Genomic DNA, 21047 nt, shown 5'->3' on the forward strand with positions numbered 1-21047 from the left:
GCTCTGAGCCACGTGTCTGCAGCAGCATCCTCCCACGCCTCTCTGGGTGGATTGAGGTTGGATTACCAAGGGGCTTCACCCCTGCCTTCCTACCCCGCCTCTGGCCCGGTCTGCCCTGTTCCAGCCAACAGATGCCTCCCTCCCGGGACCCTCACCACAACAACCCTGCGGTTTCTCAAGTGCTGCTGATACTAATCGGATCAAGGATGACATATTGCCGGGGTGAAGGGGATTGTCATGGTCCAGCTGAGATGGGGGCAGGAGGGGTACATGTTTGGAGGATGGAAAATGTTGGGGGGTGGATCGACATAAAACAGCGGGACAGATATGGAGGCAAATCTATAGTAAAGAGATGTCTGGAAGTTGGAAAAATGGAAAAAAATGTTCACTGGAAATGGAAACGTGGATTGGCAAAATGTTCACTGTATGCAAAGAGTAAAGTAGATGATCAAGGTTTTGGATAAGAGCATGCACCGTATATTAAGGCTGAGTCCTGATCGCAGCATCCTGGGTTGGAATCCAAATGGGGGGCCATTTGCAGAAGGTCGTCCCTTCTCTTTCCCCTGCCTTTCCTGTCTCTCTCTACTGTGACTGTCAAATAAAGCAGAAATGCCAAAAACAAAAGATTTTCGAGTTGGAAATATAGTTTAAGAAAAGGAGGGATTGATGTTGAAAGAAGCGTTGGAACAAACATGAGTATGACTACCCTGACTCATATCTGAGTCTGTGATAATTATTATATATGAACATGGGTGAGCATGGCTTGTAGTTTTCAGGCGATCACCAAAACACAGTGGGCTCAGCAGGTAGAGAGTGATTGAGCCTGTGAATAGTGTTGCTTTGGTGATGCAGAGCTAAGCCCATTAGGAGGAACACCTGCGTTTTCTCCCCTGGTTAAATTCATATGGCTGTTTAATGAGCTTTTCTGACTGGTTGGAGTCCAGACCCCAGACCCAGACCTAAACCTATTATATCACTTTTTCCCAGCAGCAAGCGGCAGTCATGAGGAGCCTTTGTCTGTAGCATTCCCTATCGTGTGTGTGTGTGTGTGTGTGTGTGTGTGTGTGTGTGTGTGTGTGTGAATGCACTCATGGATTTTCTCATTTATTTCTGCTATTCTCATATATTTTTAATGAGCAGTTTTCTTGGGATTGAGCTATCCTTATTTATGTAAGGGTGCTGTTATGTGACCTTCATTTGACAAGACACAAAACATTTTAGGATAAAAGCCCTTGGCTGTACAGTAGATTAATGTGACAACACTAAACCAAGTGTAAAATAAAGTTCAAATTCACTTGATTACACTCAGACACACACCTGTTCTTCACTGGAAAGCAAAATACCCAAGCACAATGTTTTGAAGGCTGAGTTGCTCAGATGAAAGACGTGGCATGGAGTGGGCACGAGGTCAGGACTCCTGCTGCCCGGGACAGGGAGGTTAAGCAAATCACCACGGGTCTGGTTAAGTGGCTAGGGTGTAATGCACAGATCCTGTTAGAGCGTGATGAATAGAAGGCTGAGCCGCGGCCTGCAATGAGAGAGAGTGAGAGAGAGAGTGTGTGTGTGTGTGTGTGTGTGTGTGTTTGTTAGTGTGTGTGTATGTGTGTGTGTGTGTGTGTGTTTGTGTGCGTGCAGTGTGCAGGCATATTTAGTCGAACAGATGGTGGAGGCCAAATTAAAAAGACTCGGCAACACAAATCAAAAAAGGTGCACTTCTGGGATGATGCTCTCTCTCTCTCTCTCTCTCTCTCTCTCTCTCTCTCTCTCTCTCTCTCTCACCCTTTCTCTTGTTTTCTCTCTCATTCTTCATCAGACTTACTCATAGTCCCCACGCATTTTAACTATGATTATGACCATGATTCAAAAACAGCTGAAGTACCCTTTGTGACTACCATTACCTCTCTCTGTTGTGAATAGGAAAAACAGATTAGTAAGAAACAAAAGTAACCATGGCAGTAGTGGATTCATCCTGTTGGTTAAGTCTCAGAGAAAAGCTTCATCCCTTTGCTGTATCTACGTCTGAGAAACAGGGCCATAGTGACAAATGATGCCTCGGAGGGGCTTTAAGAGAGAAAACATTCAGCTGACATTTATTAAGGCACTCTTGTCTCTCTTACAGTCAGTACACTCAAGGTATCAGCTGTTCCTATTGTCAGCCGTGTGTGTGTCAGGCCTGCTTGTCTGTGTCTGCCCTTCCTCTGTCATCACTGGTCTCAGGCGCACATCAGATGGATTTCCTCTCTGTCCGCGTGTACCAATCTCTGCTAGTTACAGTGTCGTGTTTCCTCGCAGCTACAGGCGTTACCGTGGCAACAGTACAGCTTAGAAGAAACGTAAACAAACGAAAGGAGAGAGGCGGTGGCTAAGTGGTTGTTAGTGGCTTAGGAAATGGATGGTAATGAAGGAGAGATACAACGGGCTTAAGCTCAGCTGTTGTCACGTTTGCCATTGGCAAGATTCTTTCACTGTGCCGTCAGAGGAATACTAAAAACACGCCTTCTGTACAGCACGTAGACACTGTACAGCATTGTTTTCAAAGTTTGGCAACTCCATGCCCAGTCATCTTTTCTGGCTTGGCACAGTGTAAAATGTAATGATGACAGTAATGATAATGCCACTGACAACTGTGTTAATAGTGACTATAGTGGAGATTTTAATGCGTGGTTCAGTTTTGTCAAAAAAAAAAAAAAAAAAGCACATTAACACGGACATGCGCATCAATATCTTTACTTGGAGAGTAAAACATAAAATCTGTGCTAAAATTACTGTGGAGCACAGTCCCTTTTGGCTCACTGCTTGAATTAATGAGGTTTTTTTTTTTGTATTTTGTCTCCAGTACTTTCCAGGCCGTCCAGTGGTGGTGAACCTGCTGAAGTCGGTGGACTCGTGGCTGCAGGACCACACCGGTGCTGAGGTGTCCTATGCGGCGCTCAGAGAGCAGCTGGACAACTCAGGACAGGTACGTTGGAGGCACAAGGCAAGTCCACGCCTTGTAGGTTTCCACCCAAACCACAAAATTTTAGATTGTCAGCGGACCAGATCTGTGATTTTTATAATCAGTCATTAGCCATGTGAGTAAGTGTGTTTAAATGCCTTGCAATATCCTAGTATCAAAAGAAATTATGTTAATGCCATATGCTGTTTACAATAACTTCCCATATGTGCTTGTCCTGATTATGGGAATCCTGATTTTGAAAACTGATATGCCAATATGAGCACTGAGAACTGAGATACTGAAGAATCTGAATGTCTTTTCTGACTGTTGGTGTTAGCGACTTATTTCTTCATGTGTACAAGGATGTTGGTGTGGGTACTAAGAAGATTCATATGAACAGCTTATCCTAAGCATGATCTGAAAGCATAAATCTGTCCATACTGAACGCTGAGCCTATTTTCCCAAATGCCCTCTGTGCCTTTTGTTCTGGCAGTGAGATGGCTCTAGTGTCATACTTACCACAGTATACATGCTTTGTAAAAGTGACAACAGTAAAGGGGAGTCCACACACATTGAATCTGTGGTTAATTAATATCTTTATCACTAACAACCACAAAGCACCACTGTACAGGTGAGACGTCAGTAAGCAGTGTGAGGTGTGGGACACCCAAGAGGGATCTTTTGGGTGTGTAAATTTTATTATTGTTGTTCTTATCTGTCCTTGCCTGATGCGAACGACATCTTGAATAGTCATGCAGTCCACAAATTTGGCAAGGATGGGAACAATAAATCAAACGCACCTTTCCAGGCACTCAGTGTGTTTAGGAAGTGGCTAACAACACTGACATCTGATGCCAGTCAGAGCCCATGGAAGTCACATCGCTTCTTCAGCCTAGTCAGCTACAGTAAATGTTGATGTTTACTAGTGTTACTAGTAGAGCCACTAAGCTGTGAGCAGCTGAAACAAAGGTTTTGGAAAGGCTGTGATAAGCACTTCCAGCAGCCTGATTGTCTGTCGTGTTGACCTAACTTTGGCAGATGTGTTTTCTTGCTGAAAATGCAGCCATGAAGTTTCACTCATGTTGTGTAATTTACAATGGGCTTTTTGGCAAGGAAGCCACTTTCCCTATTCCCAGTGCTGCATCTCCAGTTTATCTACCACCTTTTGTTGTGCCTCAGCTGTGAGATATTGTGTTAAATGTGAAGGGCCCAAGAACACAAGTGTCCTAGGAAGGGGCTTACCATAGCCTTTGCTCTTTCTAAGAGGTGGACAGAGACACACAAGAGAAAACCAGACCCAGATGAGCAGCCACAGGCCTACAAGGACCAGGCCCGTCACAAAACGCACCCAGACTGATGCGTGGACGCCTGACTGGGAGCGACCTCACATTTCACTCAGCCACCAAGGTCACTGCAGCCCGGCGGCTTCATCAGGTCACAGCCGCTTCAGATGCATCAAAGATGTCAAACGGATATACATCTCAACAACAACAAAAAAAAAAAAATGACATGTCAAATTTTTACTCTGACAAGATTGATAAAAACATAGAGCACAAATACATGGGGATAGTTTCAAGGAAATATACAGATATATTTCAATATGTACTTTACTCTTGTCTCGGTGCCAGCACTTCCAGCTGAGAATCTATGTGCTGTTGTCTTTGGAATGAAGCCTGCATGCCTCCAGTATACGGCCCCTCGCAAATTGAAAGAGTCACTTACTTACATCATTAGCTTTTAGCAGACAAATCAATGGATCAATGAATCAATGGGAAGGTATGAACAGACTTCACCTCAGAGGAAATGGACTCCATACACACACACACACACACGCACACACACACACACACACACACACTCGCACCAAATCTTTACCATTGACGTGTGAGTAACCCTGTCAGTCACATTGCTGATCGATGGCAGGCGCTGGAGCAAGAGAAATGACTATGTGTCAGAGAAAATATGTTGTTGGATTCAACTCTGCTTTGTGGACAGAGGTCTGGATGGCTTCTTTTTTATTGGAGGAGGGCGATGCCATTAACCTGGGATTGACTTCTCATTGATTACAAAAACTACACAGAACCGTTTTCATTAACCTGAACTGGTCGTAGGGAGGTAAAAGTACTTTGGAGAGGATTGTTGGAATCTTGTTATTGGAATTTGGACTAAATGGTGAGCTATTGTCTCTCTCTCTCGCTCTCTCTCTCTCTCGCTCTCTCAGGTGCCAGATGCTGCTTTACCAGAAGGAGTGAGGTGGGTGGGCTGTCAGGGTTCAAAACCCTACTTCAGACGTTATCCTTGTGGGGTGTGGACCCTCTTCCATGTTCTCACTGTCCAGGCCCAGAGCTCTGCTGGCTCAGGTATGCACACACAGAGAAGTAGTTTGTGTTGTATTGTATTGTTGTATTGTTTGTATTGACTGCACTCATTCCCTAACCTCTAACCCCAGCCTTAAGCCTCAACATAGATAAACCTTCGCACTAACCTAAATCTGACCCTCATGCTAACCTGAACCCTAAGTCCTAAATCTGAACTAGCCTCTTTAAGAAGTCAACACAGACCAAATGGCCTAACTAATCTTTCTGTCCTTGTGAGAATGTTTCTTATTTACGCACACAAATAACCGTTAAACTATCTTTTAATATCTCAAAATATATTTTATTACAAAATCAGTTCCTTGAACGAGTAACTGCAGGACATCAATAAAAAGTGAAACATTGGTGTTTGGTCTCAACAGCCAGACAAACCATTGAAATTAAGGGCACAGCTACCAGGGAAACCATCCACAGGGAGCAAACGCACACACACACACACACACTAACACACGCGGACACAAATTATTTGGTGTCAGTGATATTAAGGTTAAGGTGGTATCCAGGTTGAGTCAGGCAAGTGAAACAAGTTGGTTAAGTTTAGAGTAACATCTTGACCTGATGTGGGATCAGTAGGCAACTTCACTTGTGTGTGTGTGTGTTGAAATGTGATACAAGCATCTCTAGTCTGTCCTCTTGCATTTGATCTGCTGTGGCCCTGCTGGGACGGATCCCTCTGTTTTTGTTTATCACATATGGTCAGAGTCTGGAGCATTTCCAGAATCATAGATATAGTCCGTTCACAGCAGACGGCTGTATTTAAAAATTGACATGACATGCAAATCAAAAGACAAAATAGTTCAGATTTGATTTTTTTTTAAATAAGGGATTCAGATGGGATTGGTTGGATTGAATGTGTTTCCCTTGACTTTTCCTCTTTTCTTTTTGACTCCTGAATTAAGTGAAATGTTAAATTACATAGGGAAGAAGAGAGAAAAAGAGTTTGGTGGTCGCCGGGGATGCAAGAGGTCAGAGTGGAAGGCAAGAGGGGGAGGAAAGAAAAGAGTGCAGGTGGAAGAAAAAGGCCGTTGAAAGGTCAAGACGGGGTGGATTGAGGACAAGGGCTTTGTGAGTCTGCGTAAACAAATTAGTTGTGGAATGTTTGGTAGAGCGTTTTTTTTTTTTTGTACAGATGAGATATAGCAACTCAGAAAGAAAAAAACTCAAATTTGCACACACAAACATAAATGCAAATAAATTCCAAGTGTTTGGCCAAAGTTCCTGTTTTGTTATTTTGTCAGCCTAATTGTGACTGTGTGAAAAGGGATTATTTTAGATTAGTGGAATGTTAGTGGTTAATAAAATAGGCAGATGACCGGAGGCTCCACTCCTGGCAGGGATGTTAATCTCACGCAAACACACACACACACACACGCACACGCACACAAGTTTAATCCCAAGGTTTATGGACCATCATGTGACCTGCAGATGGACTGGCCAAAAGGGGTGTCCATCTGGACCCCATAGACCACTAACTGGTGGATAGATACAAACACACACACACAAAAAAAACAAAATACATAACACTATTAACCGTGACACAAAACATTTATTTGTACACCCACTTTCCATACAGTAGTAACAACATGAACACAAATCAATGCAGAACACACTTAATTAGTGTACACACAATTAAAGGTCCTTACGTATTCATGTGAGGGTGCAGCTGAGATAAGAACAAAAGGAAATGCTTCAGCTGCAGGAAAATATGGTTGTGTACTGTTGAGGTCCTGAGACAACAGCCCAGCCACCATTCACACAGAGGGTTAGCTATATTTAATCTGCAGATAGGGTTATCCCGTCCACAGAGATTATTCATCTCAATATGGGGTTAACCCAGCTCTCGGTGACTCCTGGCCCACATAAGCGTGGGAATCCAGAAGGTGGCGGGCCGATGCTGCAGCGTTAGAAAGCTTTCAAGTTGCACCATACGTTTACAGTTGGTTTTGTCCTTTAATGTTGCAGGGGAAACCAGCTTTACTAGGATAGGTGATGGTGCTTCATGTATGAGTTTATTTTAGGTATGAGTTGACATTTTTTTGCTCAAAATCCCCATTTTGCAAACTCCCTGTAAAGTTATGTTAATGAAAACATGGAAAAAATGGAAAAAGTCAGTTGTCGCACAGAAGTCATGCATTTTATAAAATAACAGCGGTTCACGCCAGATGCTGAATTAGTATAACAAAATCAAACCAGGGAACAAGGTGTTGGATCGTGGTTATCTTAGAAGTGATTTTGTATTAAATTTTTGTCTTATACGCACTCATTTTTAACAGATTTGCTGCTGACTGTCCTGATGTACTGTTGTTCTCCTCCAGAGCCGCAAGAGGTGCTGCAGGCAATGGCGGGCTATGTTCGCAACTTCTTCGGCTGCAGGCCGTGTGCCGAGCACTTCAGCAACATGGTGCAAGAGAGCCTGGCGGAGGTGCACTCTCTGTCAATAGCGGTGCTGTGGCTGTGGTCCAGACACAACCGTGTCAACAACAGACTGGCAGGTAGGAGCCAGACAGACCATGTGTTGCTAGTGAGCAGAGCCTCTTAGGTGGAGTGCACAAGTGGTCTTCCCTGACATTTTTCTCCCCGACACACCCCAACTAAATGAGTGTGAAACTGAATCATTGTACTTAATACCATTATATAAAGTGCAATTAAGTTGTAAAAAGGGCGATTAATTTGTGTATTACTTGTATAGTAAAAACTAATTTGTGCTGTAAAAGCATTATGTGCCATATAGTGGTGAATAACATTTCCTCTTACTGAAGGTCTTATTTTTGTTTCGCCTGAAAGCAGTGGACTGTACATCACGGTTAGGTCCAGAGGGCCATCCCTCAAAATCTGTTTGGTAGATCACCACGAATTTTGGTGACAACACTCATGTTGCCTAGGTGTCAATTTTGGTGATGCACTGACCTTTCCTCTATCACCACCAGCGGGCCCAGCAGGGTATCTGTGTCATAAATAGTGCATTTCTTTTACGGTAATTGTACTAATGTCTCAGAAGTAATCTATTAATAATTTATTGATATTAAATGTTACATGTAGCACATTTTAAAGAAAAAAGGTCGTTAAGGAAATACAGTATATGAGGAATTGAGGGTCTCGGATTTTGAAGTTTTATGAATGTTAAAGTGGCCACCTGTTCTCAACTGGTCCCAGTTAACAGTCCCAGTTAAAGACTTTTGTAACTTGACCAGGCACTTACTTTTCCATCATGTCCTTTCTCCATGCCCCACAACCCACAGGTTTTTTAGGCTTGCTCAAATTTTAGGGAGGATCCGCACCTGAAACTTCCCAAACTTCTGCTTCGGGTCAGTTAGGCCGTGTAATGTCAAGAAGAGGTTGGGGAGGAGGAAGGATGGATCCTCAGATCAGACACCAGCTGTCACCCTGTCTTAGCCCTTCAAGTGTCATCCGTTTTGGCCTCACCCATTTTCTCCTGAACCACCCACCCCACCACTTACATTCTCTCCCACACCTAACGGCAATGTCTCCTCACTATCTCCTTACTTACTTCCTCAATGAATCTTAGGCTTTCCAGTCTGGCCCCAGCTCAGGCACACTGGCTCAGGACAGGTCTAATATAGGATATTATACAGTTATTAGCCTGTAGTATGTGCTATTGTGCCCAAATGTAATTCATACACAGGGACCAGACACAACCTTTTTTTTTGCCTCTTTTCCATGTTTTTCTTTTCCAATTCAGAATTGTCAGTCCCATCCTATACAAACTTTAAATTTGTGAAATCACGTCTTTCCCTTGGACGGTGATTTATCAGTACTTAACATTTTTGCACATCAAGTCATGAGTATGTATGAGTGCTTAACAGCCCTTGAGCATCCGTCTTCCCTCTTCTGTGTTCATATGGTTTTATTAGGCACGGGTCTGTCATTAACAGCCCACTTTGTTAAATCACTGTGTTTTGTTTGTGCTACCCCCCCCTTGTCACACACACACACACACACACACACACACCCCTTCAACACTTGGACAGCTTGTATGCTGAACAGCAGGGGCCAGAAGGACACCCGTCCCTGTGTCTGCTCCCCACACACTTAAACACTATTCAACCCTCCACCCCCCACCCCCCTGTCTCTCTCTGTCTCTCTGTCTCTCTCTCTCTCTCTCTCTCTCTCTCTCTCTCTTTCTCTCTCTCTCTCCCTCCCGCGGGACTCATATCATCTGCTTGACGATTAATAGCACAACATCCTCCCAGGATGGGTCCCACAGGAACCAGCGCTCTTTGCCCACACACAATTCCCAAGATATTGTGTGACAGCAGGTGGCACAAGCACCAAGCCAACCCCCTGTTCCCTCCCTCTGTCAATGCCCCCTCCCTACATGCAGGCAAACACACACAAACACACACACACACACACACACAGCCCTCAAATCCCCACTCTCCAGGGTGGGTCAAGTCATGGCGTGTGTCAGGGAGGGAGTTAGTCATGAGTTGGGGTCCACGGGGGGATAGGTTAGGTGGATTAGAGGGACAGAGTGGGAGGAGCCGGTTCTTTGGCTGTGCTAGCAGCAATGAGTCGCTGTGTCTCCCTTAGGAGAGCACACTCCATCCATCCCTCCACCCTCTCACCCCCTTTTCCTTTTCCTTAAAGTGGAGCTCTTTAGCAGTCTTCCCCGCCCCTCCTTTCATGAGCAGCCATGCATGAAAGAGCAGCTATTTGTAAAGCGAGCGAACAATTAATTTAGCTGGCAACAAAGAGGCCCGAGGGCCCTCGGCCCAGCAGCGGCGGCGGAATTAAGACCAGCGGCAGCTCGGTCCTGTTGCTGCTTGTCAACAGGCTGAGACAGATGCACATATCTACAGACAAAAGAGCATAGCCACAGTAGGCTTGTCTGCCTCTGTTTTTAGGACTGCGCCCATGTGCGTGCGTGCGTGTGTGTGTGAGAGAGTGTGTGTGCATGTTTTTAATGCAGTATCTTGCTATTAATCTTGTTGTACAATAAACTTGGTATTAATTCTGTTTTACAATAAACAATCCAATGTCCTGGATTAGTTTTTCTTGTGATTATTTAAATGAGCATAAAAACTCTGGAACCAGTCCAGCTCCCCAGCATTTATTATGGCTCAGTATCTTGTGCACTGCAGGTGATCCTCACTTAAAGAATTAGTGCTGAGGAGGCTACTTTGACGCGGTGAACAATACATATTTATACCTGATGAATATGTATGCCCGGCAATGATGACATCTCCCTGACAGACCATTGTGGCAATCTCAATATGGCTGGTATGGCTAAAGTCACCCTGGCCGCAAACGTGGCAAGCTGATTAGAATAAAGAAAGAGATGTGAAGTGTGTGTGTGTGTGTGTGTGTGTGTGTGTGTTTGTGTGTGTGTGTGTGTGAGAGAGAGCTCTTACCTACTGCTGAAATGTATAAAGCCCCCACACACCCATGCAGACAAGCCCATCCAGGACATAGTAAAATTGATGTATCCCTTATGTAAAGTGCTGTATGCAGAGTACATACACACATGCATATGACTGAGATTAATCTTGAGCGGGGGAGAGGAGGAGGAGGGAGAGAGGGACGGGGGCGGAGGAAGATGTAAATTGACAGCGCTGTAAAGTGACAGACCTGCTGCTGCTCTGCTTTTTTTTGCTCTCTTTTTTCACACACACACACACACACACACACACTGGGCCACTGCTGACAACAAGCAATTTATTACCAGATGCTGCCCTGTATGTATGTGTGTCCTTGTGGGCATGTGTGTGAGGGCCTCTATGTTTGTCTACAGTGTATGTATGTGCGCCTAGTGTGTGTGCCAGTCTGTTGAGGTGACTGTAGTGTGTGTGTGTGTGTGTGTGTGTGTGTGTGTATGTGAGATAGTAGGGGTATTAGCGGCTGGTAGCTTGGTGAAAGAAAACACGTAAAGCAGAAAGTTTCTAATTCATTAGATGGGCAGCTCCCCTCAGAGGCTCCTGCTGCGCTCATGTTCAATTTGGAGATTGGACTGCGTTCAAAGGGGTGCGCAGGGACGAGACAGGTGGTCCCGAGCACTGAGGTCTGCCTGAGCAAGGGGATTGTGTGTGTTTTTGTGTGTCTGTGTGTGTGTGTGCGCATGTGTGTATGTGGTAGCTGTCCACTTTGGCCACATCTATTATCTCACCACCCCTCCCTCTGGGACATCCCAGAAGCCCATTGATCATTGTTAGACCCTGTCACACTCAAACACACGCAAATATCATCCCCCAGATCACACGCATACAAACAGTCATGTGCATCACCCACCACCACACAGACCGATGATTTACATATACACACATGCACTTATACGCGTACGTACACATATGCATATAGGCACTTAGTTTTTATGAGCCTTGTGACAAGATCAAATGGGTTTGACATAGATTGAATCCAGTCCTCAATGCAATCACCTACCCAAGTCAGTGCACCAACAAAGAGGACATCAAAAACAACAATGAATAAAGCTGTCGTCTGGAGGCACCATTCTCTTTGGCTGTGTGGCATTGAATTAAATCGGGGTCTATGCGGTCCGTTTTTTGCCTGGTACATGTGTAAGGTACTGGGAAAATAAAAGCTTTCCTGCCCTCCCTCCATTTATTCGCAAAAAGACAAAATAGATTGTCAAAGTGACTCTAATGTCGTCGCCTTGTTCCTTCTCTTGTTTCCTGCAGGTGCCCCAAGTGAGGATCCTCACTTCCCTAAGATCCAGTGGCCTCCACCGGAGTTATGCTCAGGTTGCCATGGTGTGAAGAAAAGTGGGGAGCACAGCTGGAACCAGGAGCAGGTCCTCGCCTTCCTCCTCAGCCACTTCTCCTCCGACAGCCTCCTCACAGGTAACATACACAGGTCATGCAAACACACGTTTAACCAAAATGCAATGGGGTGATGTCCTTGGGTATAAAGCATTCTTGCTGTTATCTGAATAGGTTTACAATTCTGCAACAAACTTGAGCAAAGTTTTGTGACCCTATATCACATTTTGCCCCATCATAAATTTAATAATAATACAATTATAATTTCTGAAAATCTCACTTTTTGTAAATCTAAAGGTTTCACCAAAGAGCACAGATTTGTTTTTTCTTCCTGCCTGCCTATTAGGGCTGGGCAATATATAAGTATTATATTGATATCAAGATATAAGACTAGATATCATCTTGGACATCAAAATATCTAAGATGGTGTAGGTGTTGTCTTTTCCTGGTTTTAAAGGCTGCTTTTCAGTAAAGGCATACTATTTTATGAGCTTACTAGACTGTTGGAGCTGTTATTATTATTGTCACAAACATTCTGGGTCATCATATCCCCATTAGGAAAGACTGTTTATCAAAAACCTCTCCTGTGTAAATATCTTATGAAAGCACCAGTACGCATCCATACAGTATTGTCACAGTATCTGTATCAAAGTATTTGGTCAAAGTTATTGTGACATTTGATTTTGTCTGTATCACCCAGCCCTACCACCTCTGTTCTTAAATTGTGTCTTAAGAACTAAATTATAGAATAAATCCATGTGCCTTCTTTTCACTTGCTTCTCCTTCCCTACTCAGACTACCTTGAAGATGAAAGCCAGGTGCTGGCACAACAGAGGGCAAAGCATGAGAGTCAGAAGCTACTTTTAGAAGCTCAGAGACGAGTAGAAAGGAAAGCCAGGGAGGCTTTGGGCTCCATTACACAGCCTCCCTCATCACAACCCACTGCGGAAGAGGAGGAAGAGGAGGAGGAGGAAGAAGGAGCACAAGAGGAGATGGCAGAGGAAGAAGAAGGTGGGGAGGGAGCAGCAGCAGCTGATGAAATGGGCAGTAAGACATCTGAGCCGGCTTCCTGGGCCAAACCCGGGGTGGAGACAGGTCGCGGTCGGCGGCAGGCCCAGAGGAAGCCCAGCATTGTGGGGATGAGGCTGCGGGACCTGCAGGAGGACATCGTGGATCTAGACTCGTTTGTCAACCAACACTACAAGGCCAAGGCGCTGCGGGCCGCCGCTGCCTCCAGCCGGGTCAAACGCCGCAGCCTGCAGCGCAAGGAAGAGCAAGATCCTGGACCCGTGTTTGGGCTAGGCATGGAGTTGGATGCAGGACTGGGGATGGTGGGTCTGCAGGCTATGGAAACAGACCTGGGGCTGGACATGGGGCAGCAGAGTGAGCGTCTGCAGAAGCGAGGACTGACCGGCCAGTACGTCGCAGGCTCAGAGGTTGAGTTGAGCCAGCGGTTGTACGCCCAGAGCCACAGGGGGCGCTGGGTGTCAGTACTGAGCATTGGATTCTCCGCAGTGGACATCAGCCTGTGTATCTTTCTATATTTCCTGTCCTCCATGTGCCTTCTGGCCATGTACCTCTACTTCAAAAACTGCCTTCGGCTACGGCGGGCCAAAGTGGCCTTGCCCTAAACTAAGGTGAACCACAATGGGAGGCTTGGAAATGGCCAACACTGCATTGTAATGAATGGCAATGGTTAACCTTCTGTTGGGGTTATAAAGGCTGAGGGTGGGGTAAGTGTAAGGGGATGTATCAAGATTAGGACCATTTCAAACATTCCACTTAAACACTGCCCAGAGCCAAAGTAGGCAACAACGTGCTTTACCCTGTGGTCACCTGACATTGTGGTGTTTTGGTCATGTAACTCTACAAACTGGAAAATAGTTGGGAAAATTTACCATTTTGCCTTAATATTTGAAATATAGGTGCAATTAGGAAGCAATACTTACTGTATCTGGCCTCCAAACTGTTTCAGGAGGCTCCTCTACTGTGGAAATACTGTAGATATATTCTCATGAGCAAGGCGCTGCTTCTCATTGGGTTGCTGTTTGAGGTTTGCGGTGGGTTAAAGGCACTTAATTGTGCTTTTTATCCTGTTTGACCACTTGTGAAGGATAATATCAAACCTTGTATGAAATTAATGGAATTTCTGTGAAGCGAAGTGAGTTGTGTGTAATATTAAGTGATTTTTTTTTTCGTGTGACTTGAGTGGTGTTATGGTCATATGTTACAAAGCGATTTCCGTTTGATATAATGTGTTTACGTTCTCATAGTAGGTTGCGATCCACATACACTATTTCCCCTGTGGTCTATGTATTATGGCCAGAAATCAAAATTCAGTAGCATTTTTAATATATTACACTTATAAAAAGATTTTTTTCAATCATTTCAACTAACTATACTCAGCCTTACTCCAATATGTGATTTCTCAATGGCATGAAATGAATGAGAGAAACTTTCTGAAATTGTTTGTTCAACAACCAGTGTTTTTTTTATCTCTTCCACAGTTGGTCAAAAACAGTCTCTGGCCAGCAATCCCAGTCCATTTGCTCTGTGAATTCTTTACAGTCTGTCGATAGGACAGAGAGTTGACTGGCGATAGGTGTTTGGTGCCATATCGGTCCACAGTAACCTTTACCAGAAATGAGCAGCTGTAATCATTTATTCTTTGCATCCTTTGAGGTGGATTGCGAAATTCTGCATCGTATCACTCCTTGGGATATTACATCACATTGCTGAGTCTACGTAAGGGCTGCTCATTACAATCTGTTTGTTTGTGAAGTGTTGTGGAGCAACACATGTTCACACAGGACAAGGTTTTAGAATAAGCAGGATTTCTTTTTTGGCCGCTGTCCATGATGTAAAGCTTTTACCGCTCATCTCAAAACACTGTGTTTTTCCTCTTTGTTTCTTTGCTTCTATCTGAATCAATAAAATTATTTTTGATAAGGACGATTTTAATTTTCTGTACTGTGTATGCTCTGTCACTACTAAATATTGCTCTGTCATGGAATGCTTTTGCAATTTGGCAATATGGTCCATATCAGTGGCAATTAAATGTCACATTGTCATTGTTTATTTATAACTGAATTGGTCAATTGCTCAATTTACAGAGAAAGCTATACTGTATCATCTGTAGTGTCCCAGATGTCAAAACATGCTTGGAGAGCCTCACAGACATTGAGGGTTTTATGCGTGTTTATGATCAAGAGTGTCACAGAGGAAGAAGGGGTTAAAGGATCCAAGGTTGAAGGAAAAAGCCTGTTGCCATCTGCTGCGCAGCGCAAGCTAAATCCTAACAATTTCATTGGGATTATAGCAAGTGAGTAATCCAGCTTTCCTTTAGAACTAGAGGGGAGAGATTACCCTTGAGGATTAGCTCCCTGCAGATAATAAACTTTATTAAAACGCAATCGGCTTTTGGGGCTGCCTCTTCCCTCACACACTTGGAGATGTGCTGTGTTGGAGGCCAGCAGCAGAGCTTCAGGGCCGGCAAGAGGGGAGAGAGGGTGGGGTGAGGTGGATGAAAGAGTCTGTGAGGGATAGATGGATGGATGGATGGATAGATAGTGGGAGGAGGAGGGTTTTGATGTTGTCCAGATTACAACACGCCCCTCTGAAGGACAACCGATGCTTGATCTTGAGCTTTGTGTTTCCTGGAACATCGGCTTGAACTCCCTTGACTCCTGCCCCCTACACCCCTTCACACCCAGCCCTAGCCTGCCCACAAACACACACACACACACACACACACACACACAAACTGATTCCCTCTCAAAACCCCTCTCCATCCTGACCACATTTTCAGCCATTCACTCCGGCTGATTGGCAGTGTGGATGCAAACAGAGGTTTGAAAGGTTGTGACGGTGAAATGGTTGAACTAAGGCAACTGACTCATGTATCAACACACGCACACACACACATACATACGCACACCGATACAGATACACAAGGTTGATTAATAGCCCCACATTAAAGGAGAGGAGCATCAAGGCAGAGCAGCTGTGGATCTCTCACTTAATCAAGCTCTCAGATACTGTTTGAATTAAGCGCTCAATGACACATTATGATTGCCAGAATGGACTGAGAAAAGCATACTTTGTCACAGGGAAGTTATGGCTGGTTATTTATTCCTTTTCCAAACATTATGCAATGTATCATCAGAGAGGTTTTAATATCAGGGAGGGTTCTTTTTATTAGTTGGGAAAGTGTCAAACTGAAGGAAGAGTTATGCATCCTCTCAAACTTTTATGTGTTTGTTAACCATTTCTTGTTGTACCTAACATGCAATGGACTCGCTGCCTGCTCCTCTGCTATTTTCTCAGCTTGTTTGCCTTTGCTGTTGGTGAAGTAAGCACATGCAAGCTTTCATAAATGATTGTAACTGTTCAGTCATCAGACTGACTTTTGGGTTATGCCCTTACCATCCTCACAGCTGATCTTGTAATCTGTTTATATGTTTACCTGTGTTGTGACTGGATCGGTGTCAGAGCAAGATGGCGGTCACTGCTTACTGTAAAGGAGCCTCCTCTAAGGTGGCTTGAGCCTCGGTGCTCTGACTGAGAGTGCTTTGCTACTTCAGACTAATGATGGTTAATGAGGAAATTGGCACCAATGCAATATCTGTGTGCAGCTTTGCCAAGGCAAGGGTGAGCAGTTCACTCTGAGGACAGGGGCTCCAAATCCAAATCGAGACACATACACAGCTACTCTGGCTTTCTTCTGCCTGAATTCAGAATCACAATAATCTCAATATATATTGGCCACTTATGCAAGAAATTCAACTCATTCATATGGTGCTGTATGTCACATTAAATATACAGCATTGCAAAATTATAAAACTGATAGTGTATAAAATGTACATATCAACTTCCAGTAATTATACTTGCAAAAAAACACGTATTATGGATTATGCCTCCTTTTATGGTGGTGTATAAATGATGATAAACATAAAACATTTGCTTTACGTTGCTGAAACCACTGTTTGTCTGCTACAGTGGATTTGAATGCAATGATACACAAGCAACCTTTTGTTTTCGATGTGTAGTAGTGCCCAAAATTCAGAACTGGTGCTTTAATTGATGTGAACATGTATCTTGTGAACATCATGTGGCCAAGAAACTTTTGAATGTGTTTTTGACCCCATGCCACAGTCTGTTGCCTGTAGCAGGAAACATTGTTTATCTGCAGTGTATTGCAGTCAGCATATCACTACTGTACAATATGAGTTGATGACACTTAATTGAACATTTCCTCAGTGATTAATTAATCAATTTCTACCTTCAAAACATTTTCTTTTTTGTTTCTTGAGTCCGAACAATGTGATGTTCCTACCTGTCCAATCACTTGTGATGTGCCCGGATATTGTTGTGTTATGAAAGTGTAGGAATGAAGGGTAAAAAACTCACCTTGCTGCCCTGTTGTTGTCTTCCATAAATTAGACAATGTAGGGTTTTATAGTCGCTCCTCTCCTGTATGCTCTCTGCCTCAGTGTTTATTACCCCTCCGGTGTTGATATTAAAATGCAGGAGGGGCTTGATGCATTTTTCTGTCATCTCTCTTTCTGACTTTAATATTACTATAAAGCTTCCTCCTGTGTGTGTGTGTGTGTGTGTGTGTGTGTGTGTGTGTGTGTGTGTGTGTGTGTGGGTGTGTGTGGGTGGGGGGGCAGAGTGAATAAATTATGAAAAAGAGGTTAATATATGGTATTGGTATATATCACATCTAATCTAGGCCAGATCCCCTTCAGTTTTAACATTCAGCCTTTTAAAGGCAGGAGTCAAGTAGGGTCAGATCCATCTCATTTTACTGCTGGGGTCCCTCCCCCTCCGTGTGGACACACGTCTACTTCTCACTGTCGCCCAAACATCTCATCTTGCCACCTGCATGTTAGGGTGCTGATGAAGGGTAACGAGAGGAGACTTTCACTTTACTGCATTGCTAGTCAAAGAGTAGCAGTGCTGAACCAGACCGAACAGAGAGAAAACACGAGCTGCACTCGTGCACTGGTTGGAACTATGTGTGTGTCTGTGTCAAGGAGAATGTGTGTGTCTTTAGCTGTGTGTTTATGTGCATTCACAAGCATGTGGGTTTGTGTCTGCCTATCATCTGCCTGTGCATCTGCCAGCCTGTGTGTGTGTGTGTGTGTGTGTGTGTAGGTCCCAGATGACTGAGAGCGCGATATCTTTTATTTTAGCCAATTGGAAGTCTTTGCAGTGCATCTGTGTATAGCATAGAGGGCAGAAGCGTGGAAAGGAAAAGAGGGAGGGGAAGGCCAGTGAATCAATAACTCTCTGCTATCAGCTGCATTTAGGCCTTGATAATGTGCTTTACTCCATTATTTTAATTTCAACACAAACCTGACCTTTACTTCTAGCATTCTACTCAGTCCTGTTCTCTTCTGTTCTCTTCGGTTCTCTTCACTTCTGCTCTGTTCTCTTCTGTTCTCATCCCCCCAGTGTTTTGCGTAGCTTACAGGAAGTGCTTGGTTAATGAACCTGGAGAAGATCCAAGGCCTGTCAGTCACTTCGTTTTAATGCACTCAACTGGCACGGCTCCTGTCACCGGACTGGGAAGGTTCACACTTTCCATGGAATTCCCGAGTTTATAAAAAGGATTTTAATCAGATGTCATTCAAAATGATTTGTCAGCAATATTGAGGGCCTTCGGTCATTTGAATTGAATCTTAATCATAGGTCTGAGTTGCAAATGCAACTCTACATCCACAGCCTATAGATGAATGTGTTACCATTGTTTTATTTGCCTAAATTAATTTTACTTCATTACACAACAATCAAGTTGAGTTATAATTTGGATGTATGTTGTGCCTTTACAAGTCCTTTGAGAACTGCAATTCACTTTTAAATTAATTAGGCTACAGTGGTGACTCTAAGATCCTTTCCCGCCTAGAAGTTCCATAAAAGTGTTTACATGGACTTCAGGGAAACTAAAGAAACTCCTTGTGGGTCAGACACATGAAAGAAAACAAATATTTTGGGGGACATAAAAGATCCAAAATGTGCCTGCAAGATCTTATTACCACGCTCTGCATAAATATGTTTTAATGGTTTCAAAATTGCTTTTATGTCAGCTGTATGCATTTTTGTGGAGCCATCTTTGTGCTGTGGTGAACATTATGGCGCTGATCACATCTGGCTGCAGATGTGTGCACAAGTGCAGAGGGTGCATAGGTGTGCTGGCTCTCACAAAGCAACAATACAAAACCATTATTTCTTTTATGAAAAGCTGCAAACAGCAGATTACACTGACTGATTGAAATGCAGGTTATTAATATCTTTATTTCTTTATTGTCTTTGTGATCACCTGCTGTACCACAAGGCGAAGACTCAGTGTCTGCTGCTGATGAGCCCCACAAAAGGACGGGGTGACCTACAACAAACCGGATATGTCTATCTTCAGTTTAGCCCCAGCGAATATGTTTGGTTGCGGATCTACCTGATTCATTTATACCTGATATTTAACTGATTTAGTGCTGAAATGTCATTTATGTTCTAATTTGAAACTACAGTTGATGATGATGATGATGATGATGATGATGATGATGATGATAATGCTCTGAGGTCCTGCTTCTCTTTAGGCGTGTGTGTCATATTGTGTCACTGCTGTCAAACTATAAGCTATTGTTTAAAATAAACCAATAATAATAATAATAATAATAATAATAATAATACGTTTCTGATTCTGCCAGCTCTTGTCTATCTTCTATCTTCTATCTTAGGAATGGCCAAGCGAAAATAAAACAATAGCTCCGACAGGTTATCAGGTTATACGGGCTTTTTCTTTAAGGATTTTTTTTTCTTAAGACAAGCTTGGCTAAAATGTAGAACTAGTTACATACGAATCATAATCAAATGAGGCCTGCCATAGCCTTGCCTACACATTCTTAGCACAGCAGGGCCAGGCTCAATCAGGGAATTGGAAAATATCATTTCTGACGGAAATAGATTCCGTTTGTTCACCGAATCTCTTCTACTAATTACCCAAATGGACAGGAGCTGTCAGGAGACAATAACTATTCCCTAATAGAATTTGCTCCCCAAGTGCAATTTAATTTTCTCCGTGCTCTCTCCTAAGGTTTCCCCCCATCGCTTTCCGCCTCTCTCCCTCTCTCTGTTCCTCTCTGGGTTTGGGGATGAAACGGTGGAGGAGCCGCTGTGACACCGTGCCGTGCCCGCTAAGTGACGGGGTCTCTGTCGGTGGAAACCGGAGAACACGCGGGCTGAGCAGCTGCGGCTCTGCAGGCTTCAGCTCATCCTGAAGCAAACCTCAGCAGGATGAGGGGCGAGAGGAGGAGAGGAGCCACCGGTGGCGCGGTGATTGGGTAGGTTTGCCCGATGTTGTTTACACAGGTAGTTTTTACTGAAAACAAACAAACAAACAAATAAATAAATAAATAAAATTCTAATTGATAGTCAGGGTCATGTCCACGGTGCGTGCTTTGTTTGCCTTAAAGCTGACATGTGTCCCGCAGGTGAGATCAGAACAGGAGAGTATGACTCATGTTTGCCTGTGATTTGAGCTGCAATGGATACAATCAATGAACAGAATTAATAAGTGAATTCTTTATCCTGCTGCACTTGTTCTTGTATAGCTTGTTCACTTTGTGCTGTTTATGGCTGTTTCTGTGTGGGTGCGTGCGTGTGGTGTGTTGCATTGTTTAAACTGAGAAATAATATGCAAAACATTATAAAGCAGTTCAGTGTGTTATTTTGTTTTGTGTGATTGTTTGATTGCATGATCCCAGTATAACCCAGGCGTCAGAGTTTATTATTTGCTACTGCCTGGCTCCCAAGTCCCAGACCTCATGACGTGGAGGTGCGGCTGCAGGGCTGGTGCTGCCAGTAGTGCACTGCAGGGTGAACACACACACGGAAATCCAGTTTTACCTGGAACACCGCCTCCGCAGCCTGCACGGGGGTGTTTTGCAGACCTCTTGCTCCCTGAGACCGTGCCCGATAAGATGGATTTGTGAATCGCAGATG

The 21047-nt window shown here is 43.9% G+C and overlaps 1 protein-coding gene and 1 long non-coding RNA gene across 2 annotated transcripts in view; both read left to right on the forward strand.

Moving 5' to 3' along the window:
* qsox1 (quiescin Q6 sulfhydryl oxidase 1) overlaps positions 1 to 15005 on the forward strand; it is a 28551-nt gene extending 13546 nt beyond the window's left edge. The window contains exons 9-13 of the mRNA XM_030049211.1: positions 2837 to 2959; positions 5157 to 5295; positions 7626 to 7802; positions 11964 to 12125; positions 12840 to 15005. Of these exons, the coding sequence (XP_029905071.1) occupies positions 2837 to 2959; positions 5157 to 5295; positions 7626 to 7802; positions 11964 to 12125; positions 12840 to 13675 (1437 nt within the window). The 3' untranslated portion in view covers positions 13676 to 15005. The remainder of the gene's footprint in view (positions 1 to 2836; positions 2960 to 5156; positions 5296 to 7625; positions 7803 to 11963; positions 12126 to 12839) is intronic.
* The window catches only part of LOC115357640 (uncharacterized), a 249917-nt gene that overhangs the window by 94543 nt on the left and 134327 nt on the right, over positions 1 to 21047 (forward strand). The gene's annotated exons all lie outside the window — the stretch shown is intronic.

Source organism: Myripristis murdjan, chromosome 4, assembly GCF_902150065.1.
Source record: "Myripristis murdjan chromosome 4, fMyrMur1.1, whole genome shotgun sequence".
In the NCBI taxonomy this organism is placed as follows: domain Eukaryota; kingdom Metazoa; phylum Chordata; class Actinopteri; order Holocentriformes; family Holocentridae; genus Myripristis; species Myripristis murdjan.